The following is a 13,392-nucleotide window of genomic DNA, read 5'->3' as shown; positions in this document are numbered from 1 at the left end:
CCAGAGGGCAGGCCCTAGGTCTATTCAGCTTGCTTTTGATGGCGCTTTGGCCGACCCTAGCAGCAGGTGGGCAAACAAACACACCTTTGGGATAGTGACCTTGATGGTTTGGGCAGGAAACTGGACAGGGAGGGAGCGCAAGTGTGTGCAGCCCCGAGCGGAAGGTCAAGCAGGTCTGTGTGTTCACGGTGCCCCCACCCTCTTCCTCTGAGTCACTTGCAGACTTCTGCCTCCTACTTCTCTTTTTCTGACCCTTCTGGCTTTGGTGGCTTCCTTGAAGTTGCTCAGCAGTGTGTGCAGCCCCACAGTTTCAGCTCCCTCCAGCCATGACTCACAGAGTCCTTCTGTTAACAGGTGCGCCAGGGGTCTGGGGGGGCCCTCAGGGTGAGGAGGAGGGAAACCTGTGAGTCTGTGATGGGAGAGAAGGGGCACAGACTATCTAGGAGTTAGGCTGGGGCTTGGGAAAGGAGAAGAGATTTAAGAGGAAGCAGAGTAGAGCCAAACCAACATGGGATGACCAGAGAAGCTTGGACGAATGATTAGATTCATAAACTATTCAAGGGGGTTTGGCTGCCCCCTTCGCTTCACAGATGAGGAAACTGAGGCCCAGAGAGATGAAATGCCATGGCCAAGGGTGCACAGCAGGTATTGGATTCTTTTCTCAGAGCGTTTCTTCTTCACTGCCTCCACTTTGCCTCCAGTTCTATTTTCAAGGACCCAGGTGTAAATGTTTGTTGAATGACTGACTGATCAAAATAATTGTTTGTTTCCTTTTATACCTGTGTTTTGTGGAGAATGAGTCAAAGAAGGGAAAGAAATGCTTGGGAGTTGCATAGCAAGGAAATTGCCTAACTCAGAGTCTTTAAGAACTTGATCTTTGGACAAATCAGCAGGGTAAGAACACAGGGTGGAGCTCAGAGAGGGGCTGAATGCACCCCACGATGGTGGTCCTTAGTCCAGGGGTCAGCAGACTGGCCTTGGGCCAAAGGCAAGGATTCCACCATCTGTTTGGCCTATGTGAGCCATGGGTCGCAGGGGAAACTTGATAACTGATTCCTGATAGGGACACTAACCTTGAATCTCAATGATGAGAAATGTTATCTCCTTCAAAGAATTCCATTTGTCTCAGTAAATCTGTATTGCAAAAAAATTATGCTCGATTATTATATTTTGAATTTTCCTAATGAAAAATTTGTGGAAATGCATTTTTCTCTCTTGTTATACAAGTGCCTACACGTAATATACTCTATTTGCCTCTTGGCCCACAAAGCCTAAAATATTTACTACCTGGCCCTGTGTAGAAAAAGTGTGCTGCCCTCTGTCCCAGACCATCAGAGCTGGACCTGGGGACGGACATCTCCATTCTGGGTCAGGCTGAATCCTGGCAGGAAGTGCACAGAGCGGGAGGGCAAGCTGCTTTCTTAATCATCTCCTTATCTCCGCCTCACCCTCACCCCCTTGTTCTTCCTCAGCCTTGACCTTATGTCATGGGTTCAACCTGGACACCGAAAACGCGATGATCTTCCAGGAGAACGCAAGGGGCTTCGGGCACAGCGTGGTCCAGCTCGAGGGATCGCGGTAAGCGCTGCAGGTGGAGCTCCTCTGAGACTTATATGCCTGCAAAAAAATCGCAATTCCCGTGGTTTGTTTTTTTCTTGATTTATTTTTTGAATAGGTAATACAGTTACAGAGTTCTAAATTCAAAAGATGCAAAAGAGGGTGACAGTAAACAATCTCCTCCCCATCCCTCCCGGAGGTCCCTGCCGGCAGGATCTCTAGGAGCTGGTTTCTTGCGTGTTCTTCCAGTGGACATTCCCTGCTGTGTCTCTCTCCACGGTGCCCTGACTGCCATCCCGCACACAATCTGTAGCGCCCATTATACTCCAACAACGGCCCGCTGCCTATTTTTGCAGTACATTTTATTGACCCCCTCCCAGCCCTGCCGCCCAACTCTTTGTTCATCGTTTACCGTTTATGGCAGTTTTGGAGCCAAAATGGCAGAATCAAGAGGCTGCCGCAGAGACGATACAGCCCGCAAAGACTTTACAGGAGTAATATTTATGGAAATAATACTACCTTTCCAGAAAATGTTTCCTGGCCTCTGCTCTATACTGTCCTTTGCATTTTTTTTTTCTTAATAGAGCTTGGTGGTTTTACCAGATAAGTGCATAAAGAACTTATTCTTTTTCATGCTTGCATCATATTCTATTATTTGGAGGTATTATAATTTACATTTATATTACATTTAAATCTCTTCTTGATGGACATTAGATTGTTTCCAAGCTTTTGCTAAACAAACAATGCTGTCATTTTGCATATGTGCAAGGACATTTGGAAGTAAATGCCTAGAACTAGGACTGCTGGATCAAAGGGTAGAAATGCATATGTAATTTTAATAGATTTTTCCAGATTACACTCTATAGAAGTCGTAAGAATTTATACTCACACCAGAAATTTATGGACGCACTTATTTCCCCACCCATTTGCCAACCCAATGTGTTATCAAACTTACTGATCTTTGCAAATTGAATAGGTGAGAAATGGTATCTCAATTTAGTTTTAAATTGCACTTTTTAAAAGTGAGAGATGGGGGAATGGCCCGTGGCCGACTGGTTAAGTTCACGCGCTCTGCTTCGGTGGCCCAGTGTTTCGCTAGTTCGGATCGTGGGCGCAGACATGGCACCGCTCATCAGGCCATGCTGAGGCGGCGTCCCACTTAGTACAACCAGAGGCACTCACAACTAGAATATACAACTGTGTACTGGGGGCCTCTGGGGAGAAGAAAAATAAAAAACGAAGATTGGCAACAGCTGTTAGCTCAGGTGTCAATCTTTAAAAAAAAAGAGAGATGGGGTCTAGGCCAGTGGCATAGTGGTTAAGTTTGTGCACTCTGCTTTGGTGGCCCAGGGTTCACAGGTTCGGATCCCGGATCCCAGGCACAGACCTACACACCACTCATCAAGCCATGCTGTGGCAGCGTCCCACGTGCAAAATAGAGGAAGATTGGCACAGAAGTTAGCTCAGGGCCAAACTTCCTCACCAAAAAAAAAAAAAAAAAAAAAAAAAGAGAGAGTTGTATTTCCTTCTCTGTGAAGACTTTTTAAAAAATTTGTTGTCCGTTTTTCTATTGGGTTATTGTTTTGTTTTTCTTGTTGGTTTGTAGGAGCTCTGACCAGGTGAAGGAAAGGGGCTGTGGTACAAGGTGCTCATCTCTCTCCCTGAAGTTGACAATTTGTCTTCTGACTCTGCTTATGATAGTTTATCATACCCAGAAATTTATTTAAAATGACTGTGTCAGGGCTGGCGGGGTGGTGTAGTGGTTGAGTTCGTGCACTCCACTTCAGTGGCGCAAGGTTCACCAGTTTGGATCCTGGGTGCAGACCTGGTATTGCTCATCAAGCCATGCTGAGGTGGCGTCCCACATAGAAGAACTAGATGGACCTACAACTAGAATATACAACTATGTACTGGGGCTTTGGGGAGAAAAAAAAGAGGAAGATTGGCAACAGATGTTAGCTCAGGGCCAATCTTCCTCACCGAAAAAAAAAAAAGAATTAAAATGATTGTGTGGTTAAATTTATTCACTTTTTAATGACCTCTGGGTTTTGTGTCATTCTTAGAGAGGCTCTTCCCACTCCAAGATTTAAAATTTTCCCATTTTTTTCTTTGTTGAGTCTTCTTCCTATTTCTGGGAATTTGGGAATCCATGAGAGTTGGCTCGCTCACTTTTCTCTGGGTGGCAGAACTTCCATGGTCTCCTTCTCTCCTGACATGTTAGAGTTTTCTCCTGTCCCAGTGGTGATCTCTTCCCACCTCTCCCCCCCAGGGTGGTGGTTGGAGCCCCCCAGGAGATAAAGGCTGCCAACCAAACAGGCAGCCTCTACCAGTGTGACTACAGCACAGCCTCATGTGAGCCCATCCCCCTGCAGGGTGAGTCACTGCCCCTCCCTGGGACCTAGGGCTTGGTTTCCACCAGTGGGTAGATCTGGACTCCACAGGCATTCCCTCTGTTCTGGGTGTCTGTCCAAGGGGTCTGTGGTGGGGGGCGCAGGGGACCAGCTCCCTAGCCTGTGTGCTGTGTGCAGACTTGACCTCAGACACCCTCAGGCACCACCTCCCCGTGTTCCTTTCCCACGACCTAGGTGCCCCCATGACCTGTCAGACCTCCTTGTCTCCCAGGTCCCACGTCTCCCGTGTGTCCCCTGTCCAGCTCTTACATGGCCCCTTTCGTCCCCTGAGTGTGATCATGTATATGTCTGTCCTCTCAGTCCCCCTGGAGTCTGTGAACATGTCCTTGGGTCTGTCTTTGGCGTTCGCCACCAACCCTTTTCGGCTGCTGGTGAGTTGCCCTGGGTCTCGGGAGGGACGGAGTCCTGAGGGAAGGAGTTGGGGATCCAAGGCTGCCGTTCCTGGGGTCTTGTGGAGGGTGGAGATGCCGAGGTAAAAGGACAGGAAGCCAGGACAGGCCCTCCTACCCGCATCCTGCCCTCCAGGCCTGCGGCCCCACCGTGCACCAAACCTGCAAAGAGCACATCTATGTGAATGGCTTCTGCTTCCTGTTTGGATCCAACTTGCGGCAGCAGCCCCAGAGGCTCCCAGAAGCCCTCAGAGGTAGGTCTTCTTTGGCAGAGAGTATAGATGGGCTGCATGAGACTGGAGGGTGGGAGCAGGACTGGGCTGGGGACTGCTCACGGTCTGGGGGGTGACTTAGAAGTCTAGGTGCAGACGGGCGAGGGAACTGGGTTCCAATACAGAGAGAGGCTGGAGGAGAGAGGTGCTAGGGTTTTGCACTTTAAGAAAAGTCCTGATACAGCTACTCATCTTTGTGAGATGATGTCTCAATCATTGTTCTCAGAGTAAGTACCTGAGTTTCCCGACCATAGCCTTCGAGGCTCTAGATGGTGTGGCCACTGTCCACCTTTCCAACTTCTTACCCATCCCTCTACCTCAGTCACCATGCCCCAGACACTCTGTCTCCCTTTTTTCTCCAAGAACCACTGCAAGCTGTCTTTGCCTCAGGGCCTTTGCACTTACTATTCCTTTAGCCTGGCATGCTCTTCCCCCAGATCTCAGCTGACAACTCATCATTGTCATCTCAGCTCAAATGTCACCCCTTCAAAGAGACCTTCCCTGAGTGGCCCTTGTCTGTCCTTGCTTCTGGAATGTAGGCTCCATGATAGCAGGGATATTGTATAGCTTGCTCACTGCTCTGTGACCTTGTGTGTATTGACAAATTACCCTTGAACTTAGTAGCTTAAAACTACAAGCATTAATTATCTTACAGTTTCTGTGAATCATGAATCTGGGCATGGCTTAGCTGGGTGCCTCTGCCTCAGGGTCTTTCATGAAATTGTAGTTAAGTTGTCAAATTGGAGCTGTGTTCTCATCTGAAGGCTGGACTGGGGAAAGATGCACTTCCAAGCTCACTTACAAGGTCCTCGGACCGAGAGCCTCAGTCCTCACTGGCTGTTGGCTGGAGGCTTCCCTCAATTGCTTGACACGTGGGCCTCCCCACAGAGCAGCTGAAACACGATAGCTGGCTTCCCTCTGAGTGAGTGACAAAAAATGAGAGAGTGAGAGAGAGTATGCACCTGAGACAGAAGTCACAGGCTTTTCATAATCTAATCTAAGAAGTAACAGGTCATTACTTCTGCCATATTATATTCCTTTGAACTGAGTCAAAGTCTAGCTCACACTCAAGAGGAGAGGACTATGCAAGGGTGTTATTACCAGAGGTGAAAATCTTGGTGGCTGCCTACCACACCCCTGTTCCCCAAACATGTGTTAATTGAAGGAGAGTGAGTGAGTGAATGAATCATTTTGCAAGCTGCTTTCTGCCACTGATTTCTTCAGCTGCTTGGCATCTTACCTTGTCTCCAAGCTGGCTCTGGAACCAAGGGCAGACCTGTCTTCCTTTTATAGTTTATTTTTTCTTCAATCTCTGCTCCTTTGTACTTTACTCTTAACAGATAACCTTCCCTCTTTCTTCACAGAGAAAACCAAGCTTCCAGGCATGAACTCCCTACACTTTCCCCTTCTTCTTGTCTGTATTTCCACGATGGCACCACCCTTGGCAGTGTCTCACGGGTTTTCGAGGAAGACGCATTTCCTCACCTTTCCCTGAGTAATTCTTCCATTTGGGTTTTTGAGGCTCTCACATCACCAACTCTTGGGCCCACATCTTCAATCACTCATTCTCTCCAGGAGCTTAAATTTCTCCCCATCCTTTGAATGTAAACGTGCTCATGCTGCCCTTCCCCCCCTTGTCCTCCTCCCCCTTCTTTCCCTTCCCTTCTCTTCCCCTCCTCTTCCTTTCGCCTCCCCTCTCCTCCCCTTCCTTTCCCCTTGCTTCTACCCCTGCAGAGGGCCTCTGCTAAGCTTCATCCCCCAGGCATCTTCCTCTGCCTTCTCTGTCCACCTAGGGGCACATGGTTACAGCTTCTATTCTTGCCCATGTATTCTTCCTTCTTTTGTTTTTGTTTTTGTCTTTTTGGCGAGGAAGATTGGCCCTGAGCTAACATCTGTTGCCAATCTTCCTCTTTTTGCTTGAGGAAGCTTGTCCCTGAGCTAATGTCTGTGCCAATCTTCCTCTATTTTGTATGTGGGACACCAACACAGCGTGACTTGATGAGGGGTAAGTAGGTCTGCGCCCGGGATCCGAACCTACAAACCCTGGGCCGCCAAAGCGGACTGCATGAACTTAACCACCATGCCGTCTGGCTGGTACCTGTTCTTCCTTCCTGATCACATCCAATTCTGTGCTTCAGCTCCCACCCCCACATTTCTCTTTAATCCTCACTCTCAGGAGTTCAAGATTCTTCTTTTAAACACATTTTCATTTCTTTCAAAATAGATAAAACATACACTTGGTTCAAAATTCAAAAGGCACTGTAAGAATTTCTCCCTTTTGGGTCCCCCAGCCTCCTGTTTCCTTCCTGGAAGGCAGCCACTGTTACTGGTTTCTTTTGTCTTCTTCTGGAAACAACTCCATGTATTACAAACATATATATATATATATCTATATTCTTCACTTTGTGCCACAAATGGTAGCATGCTATACACATTTGATTCTTCTCACTTAACATATATTTCAGATTTTCAAGAATTTTTCTGGCTAATCTTCTTTGTATATTTTCCCTGTAAGTGTTAGAATCTGCTTATGTGTTTTTTTTTTTAAAAAAAACTAATAATATTTTTGGGTAATTTTATTTTATTTTTTCAGTGATCATACAGTAAATTTGACCTTTTCTTTTAGTGCACAGTTCTATTAATTTTAAGATATGTATAGATTTGTTTCAAGAACAACATGAACAGGATACAGAAGAGTTCGATTACCCTCCTAAAATATCTTTCATGCTATCCCTTTATAGTTAGTTGCCTCCTCCCCCTTCCCCCTCCCCCTGGCACCCACTGATTTGTTCTCCATCACTATATACAATGTATAGTTGTATATAAAAGCCTATATTTGTCTTTTCAAGAATGCTACATCAATGGCATTGTCACCTTTTCAGATTGGCTTCTTTCACTAGTGTAATGCATTTGTGATTCACTCATGTTGCTGTGTGTATCAGTCATTCTTTTCTTTTTCATTGCTGAGTAGTATTCCACTGCATTCATTTACTACATCCCATTGGCCAATTCATGCATTCACTCATTGAAGGATGTTTGGGTTCATTCCAGTGTTTGACAATCATGAATAGAGCTGCTTGAAACTCTTCACTTCTATGGGAATATTTCTAAAATACAAAACAGATCATCTCACTTCCTTCTGAGAACCTTCAGTGGCTCTCCACTGCCTAAGTCAAACTTCCTTTTGGAGAGGCCTTTCCCAACTGTTTGCTGCTTAATGTCATAGCCTCATCTCCATCCCCTTTTCATAGATTTACCCTAGTAGTGCCATTTCCATTCCTTGATTCTGCCAGAATCCTTTTGGGCCCCTCCCCTTTGTATTAGTCAGAGTCTCAACTGGAACAGACAGCACATCCCTGTTAGGATAATAATTTGAGGAGGGCTTTTTACAAAGGGACTAATTATAAAGCTGTGGTGGGGTCTAAGGGAACCACGAGGGATGGTCCAGGAACCCATGGCGAGCAGCAGCAGAGCTGTTACCACCTCTAGGCTGATGGGACGAGGAGAGGGAGAAGTCACCAGAATCCAGGAGAGAGCCTCATGTGAAGTGGGCCTCCTTGAAAGGAGAAGTGATCTTCTGTTGAGGGACACAGCTGGCCCAAATCAACCTTGCAGGGAGGGAGCTGGGGGGAGAACACTTGGACCTCTCTTCCTCCCTTCCAGTCTCCTGTTAAGGATCTTAACTGAGCAAATCCAAGTCAAAGCCAGAGCCCTGTTGATGTGGTCTATGTGGGCTGACTTCCCAGGTCACAAAGCAGAGTGGAGGAGGGTAGAAAGTGGATCTGGAGCCTGGGCAAAAGGGAGGAGGACATCCAGCATACCTTTATATGTGCTCTTCCTTTTTTTTCTGAATTTTTTTTCTCCCTTTGCATTTCTGGAAAATTATCTCCCATTCTTCATGAACCAGGTTTGATATCACCACTTTCCCTGACTCCTTTGGGCAGAATTAACCAATTTTTCCCATACCACTTTGTTCATGTTTTTATTTAGAGTTGAATCTTGTTTACCTTTTATTCTCATTGCTTAGCAGAGAGCTGACATGCAAAAAATAAACCCTGAGTCTTTAGTTTTTAATCAATTCATGCTCTTTTTCTTTTTCCCCAGAGTGCCCTCAGCAGGAGAGTGACATCGCCTTCTTGATTGATGGCTCTGGTAGCATCTACGAGAATGACTTTCAGAAGATGAAGGAGTTTGTCACAATTGTGATGAATCAATTCAAAAAGTCTAAAACCTTGGTGAGGGCCAGTGGGTGGTTAGGGAATAGCCCACATAAGGCTGGCAAGTATACGGCAACCCTGCTGCCACTTTCCCCTCCTACTTCAACTGCAGACATTGCCAAATTACTAATCCATCTTGGCTTTCTTTCCTAATTCTCTTTCCTGCCCTGTCTGGGTGCAGTGTCAGCATTCTTCCGACCCTCTGTGAACAGGCAGCTCTGACTAGGTGATAGGGGTTGGCCTGGGAGATGAAACTCACCTGTCTTCTCTGGCTGAGTTCTAGTACTGAGAAGTGGGAGCTGATAGCAGATCTCTGTTCTGGCGAGGCAGAAGGGTTGGGGGCAGTGCAGAATTTGGAGACTGGAGTGCTTCAAGTTTTATGTAGGGCTTGCTGGGAGATGGTGGAGTGGGAGGAGAGGCACCTTCCCCAGTGTAACGCCAGGTGCCTCTGTCCAGTTCTCTTTGATGCAGTACTCCGACAGCTTCCAGACTCATTTCACCTTCAAAGAATTCGCTAACAACCCTAACCCAGGATCGCTGGTGAGATCAATAAGTCAGCTGGGTGGGAGGACACACACTGCCACCGGAATCCGCAAAGTAGTGTAAGCTCTTGCCTTTTTGCTTAGGATGGAAGGAGGAGGTGACATTTCTAGCTGGGCTTTAAAGGGTGAAAGGAGTTGTTTAGACAGGGATGGGGTAAAAGATATTTCCCGTGGAGGGGAATAGCATAAGTAAAGGTGTGGAGGAGGGACTGTGCATAGTATGTTCATGAAAAGGCAAGTTGTGAGTAAAGATGGGAATAAACAGGGGAGGAGAGGAGAAGGCTGGAGGGAGGCTAGAAAGATCAGTTGAGGCCAGGTCACTAAAGGCAGCTGAAAAGCCAGTGGGGATCCACTGAAGGTTTTAAACAGTGGGGAGATGTCACCACATCTTGTTTTGGAAAGTTCACTCTGCACCTGGTGTGTGTGTGTAAGAGGTGAGGGTGGGGGTTGGGACAAAAGTACAGAAAGATGAGCTGGAGAGCAGTTGCAATGTTCCAGGAGGGGTTTGATGAGGGCCCAATTAAACTTACTTGTTTATTATTATTAATTTTTCCTGAGGAAGATTGGCCCTGAGTTAACATCTGTTGCCAATCTTCCTCTTTTTTTTTCTCCCCAAAGCCCAGGTACATATTGTATATCCTAGCTGTAGGTCCTTCTAGTTCTTCTATGTGGGATGTCTCCACAGCATGGCTTGATGAGCAGTGTGTAGGTCCATGCCCAGGATCTGAACCAGCGAACGCTGCACTCCACTGAAGCAGAGCATGTGAACTTAACCACTATGTAATTGGGCTGGCCCCCTTAGCTTATTTTAAAAAATCTTTTTTAATTTTAAAGGGGTAATACTCAGTTAAAAAACAAATCAACCTATGAAGAAACATGTAAAGGCAGTGAAGGCTTCCTTTCCCTCCCTCTCCTGCTGCCTTTCCAGGTCTTGGGCCAGCCACATGTCAGTGTTCTTCCCAGGGGAGTCCAAGCCCCTCCTAGACAGAGCCCAGCTGCATCTGTGTCTGGGACTGATGACATTCCCTCCCTGGCACTAAGAGTATCTTTGTCTGCTTGCATTTGACTTTGTCCTTCCTCTTCCCTGGACAGAAGGGAACTGTTTCACAGCAGGAATGGAGCCCGGAAGAATGCTCTTAAGATCCTAGTTGTCATCACAGATGGAGAAAAGTTTGGTGATCGCTTGGAATACGAGGATGTCATCCCTGAGGCAGACCAAGAAGGAATCATTCGCTATGTCATTGGGGTAGGAAATTTGGCTCTTCGGCCTGCTGCTTCTGTGGAGGATTTCTGATTGGACACACCCTCCCTTCAATTTGCAAACATCAGTAAAATCAAAGTAAGGGAAGGGTCACTGCTAGCCCATATGTGCCTGTATCGGTTAACTAATGTCACAGTAATGCTGTGTAACACACTATCCCCAAATTCAGTGGTTTAAAACAATAAATGAGTCTGTTGGTCAGCTGGGCAAATTTGTGGTCTCAGCTGGGCTCACTCGTGCATCTGTAATCAGCTTCAGGTTGGTTGGCAGCTCTGCTGCTCCTCACTGAGCTCTCTCCACTTCTGAGGGTTGCCAGCTACGTCTGTCTGTTGGACTGGAACAGCTGGGGTAACTTGGCTCTTTTGCTCCCTGTGTCTCATCCTCCAGTGGGCTAGCCTGGGCATGTCCTCTTGGTGAAGGCAGAGGAATAAAAGAGCAAGGGGAATGTTGCAAGCACTTTTTCAAGCCTCTGTTAGCATCACATTTGATAACATCCATGGGCTAAAGCAAGACACAGGGCTGAGCCCAAAGACAATGAGTGGGGCAGATTACTCTGCCAGGAGTAGGAGGTTACAGCAAAGTTTTGGGAAGAGGGCTTGGATATAGGAAGGGATAAAGGGTTGAGATCATCAGTGTAATTGAACTACCATAGTACCTTGTGTGACACAGAATAGGTCCATGGCTTGGCAAGTAGGGAACACTTTCATATAAAGAAAAAGCCTCCTTTCTCTGGGAGAGGCCAGCTCCACACCAGGAGGCAAGGCACAGCAAATGGACCAGTTGCTGCCTTGACAGAATGCCTTGTGCAGTGTGCAGCCTGCTCTACTGTAGTTGGCAGCCCTGCCCTAGGGGCCTTCTGGTGCATTCCCTCATTTGACAAACACTGTTTCAGATGCCTTTCCTGAAGAATTTTCTTTGCTGGATGAGACGGCTGCCTCTAGACAGCGTCTGATTCAGCCTCTGCTCCTTGGTAACAGGTGGGCATTGCCTTCAGCATTGAGAAATCTCGTGAAGAGCTTAACACCATTGCATCCAAGCCGCCTCGTGACCATGTGTTCCGGGTGAATAACTTTGAAGCTCTGAAGACCATTCAGAATCAGCTTCAGGAAAAGATCTTTGCGATCGAGGGTGAGCCAGGGTTCTGTGTTCCTGGAGCAGCTCCAGAGACGGCCCATCACCCCAAAACATTATTCCCCTCTAGAAACTAGAAGCTCCTAACCCTTGGTATTCTCACCCTCAGTATCAACTCTCTCTCCACTTCCTCCAATTTCGGGCTGCTCTGGCCTCACTTGGTCAATTCTGGGTTTTTTTTTTCCTGCTTTTTCTCCCCAAGTCCCCCCAGTACATAGTTGTGTATTTTTAGTTGTGGATCCTTCTGGTTGTGGCATGTGGCATGCCACCTCAGCATGGCCTGATGAGCGGTGCCACGTCTGCCCCCAGGATCCAAATCAGTGAAACCCTGGGCTGCCAAAGCAGAGGCCCCTAAAAATCTTTTTTTTTTTTTTGGTCAATTCCTTTGAGACTGGAGGATCTAGACGTTTATCTCTAATTTTGCAAGTCTTGGCTATAGGCTGAAAAATTGGAGGGTAAGGGAGCCAAATCCCACACAGTATTTTTTCAAAAATTTGGCTGTGTAGTCAACATTTGCCTGGTTCACTGCTGTCTCCCAAGTGCTTAGAATAGTGCCTGGTGCAGAGAGGGTGTCAATGAGTGTTTGCTGAAGAAAAGAATTTAAAAATTGAGGGACAGTTCATTTACAATCTGAATTTATGGCTTCTTTTGAAAAGCTGGAAGATTAGACATCTTGAGGACCACATTCCCACTTGGCAAAAAGTGGCTTTAAAAGGGGCATATGATTTCTAGTTCAACATAGCTCCCATCTGAAACTCTTTTTGTCTGGCCACCATAGCATTTGCGTTTCCAGCCCATTCTAGGCTGTTCTGCTTTCTTTAATGTAGAAAGTTCTCCTCCTCACAGGTACTCAAACAGGAAGTACCAGCTCCTTTGAGCACGAGATGTCTCAGGAAGGCTTCAGTGCTGCTGTCACCTCTGTAAGTGCTCCTTCGTTAAATTGGAGGAGGGGGCGAGAAGAATGGGGAGAAGAGGCACAAGGGTTTGGGGGCTCTTTGTGATAGGCACTTGTTGTGGTATACCAGTGATCCCTTCTCCTTTCCTTGTCAATCCTGTTCTTTCTTTCTTTCTTTCTTTCTTTCTTTTTTATTGAGTTAATGATAGGTTACAATCTTGTGTGATTTCAGTTGTGCATTAATGTTTGTCATTCGTGTTGTAGGTGCACCACTTCATCCTTTGTGCCCACCCCCCACCCCACCTTTCCCCTGGTATCCACTAAATTGTGCTTAGTCCACATTTTTAAATTCCTCATATGAGTGGAGTCATACACAGATTATCCTTCTGTAGCTGGCTTATTTCACTTAACATAATTCCCTCAAGGTCCATCCATGTTATTGCAAATGGAATGATTTTGTTCTGTTTTGCAGCTGAGTAGTATTCCATTGTATATATGTACCACATCTTCTTTATCCATTCGTCTGTTGATGGGCACTTAGGTTGCTTCCATGTCTTGGCTATTGTAAATAATGCTGCAATGAACATTGGGGTACATAGGACTTTTGGGATTGCTGACTTCAAGCTCTTTGGATAAATACCCAGTAGTGGGATGGCTGGATTGTATGGTAGTTCTATTTTTAATTTTTTGAGGAATCTCCATACTGTTTTCCATAGT

The 13,392-nt window shown here is 46.5% G+C and overlaps 1 protein-coding gene across 5 annotated transcripts in view; it reads left to right on the top strand.

Moving 5' to 3' along the window:
• The first annotated feature begins 209 nt into the window (after positions 1-209).
• ITGAM (integrin subunit alpha M) overlaps positions 210-13,392 on the top strand; it is a 38,059-nt gene continuing 24,876 nt past the window's right edge. Inside the window, exons 1-11 of one of the 5 annotated variants that reach the window (XM_070484538.1) lie at positions 283-354; positions 591-645; positions 1,473-1,578; positions 3,827-3,930; positions 4,269-4,339; positions 4,494-4,611; positions 8,734-8,864; positions 9,303-9,448; positions 10,481-10,634; positions 11,627-11,777; positions 12,627-12,700. In XM_070484538.1, coding sequence (XP_070340639.1) covers positions 591-645; positions 1,473-1,578; positions 3,827-3,930; positions 4,269-4,339; positions 4,494-4,611; positions 8,734-8,864; positions 9,303-9,448; positions 10,481-10,634; positions 11,627-11,777; positions 12,627-12,700 — 1,110 coding nt within the window. In that variant the 5' untranslated portion in view covers positions 283-354. Of the gene's footprint in view, positions 355-590; positions 646-873; positions 895-1,472; positions 1,579-3,826; positions 3,931-4,268; positions 4,340-4,493; positions 4,612-8,733; positions 8,865-9,302; positions 9,449-10,480; positions 10,635-11,626; positions 11,778-12,626; positions 12,701-13,392 lie in introns of those variants that run through there. The other 4 variants (XR_011494181.1, XM_014842335.3, XR_011494182.1 and 1 more) reach the window with 4 other exon arrangements.

The sequence above is a fragment of the Equus asinus genome, chromosome 14 (assembly GCF_041296235.1).
Source record: "Equus asinus isolate D_3611 breed Donkey chromosome 14, EquAss-T2T_v2, whole genome shotgun sequence".
In the NCBI taxonomy this organism is placed as follows: Eukaryota; Metazoa; Chordata; class Mammalia; order Perissodactyla; family Equidae; genus Equus; species Equus asinus.
This window is presented reverse-complemented; position numbering and strand designations above follow the sequence as displayed.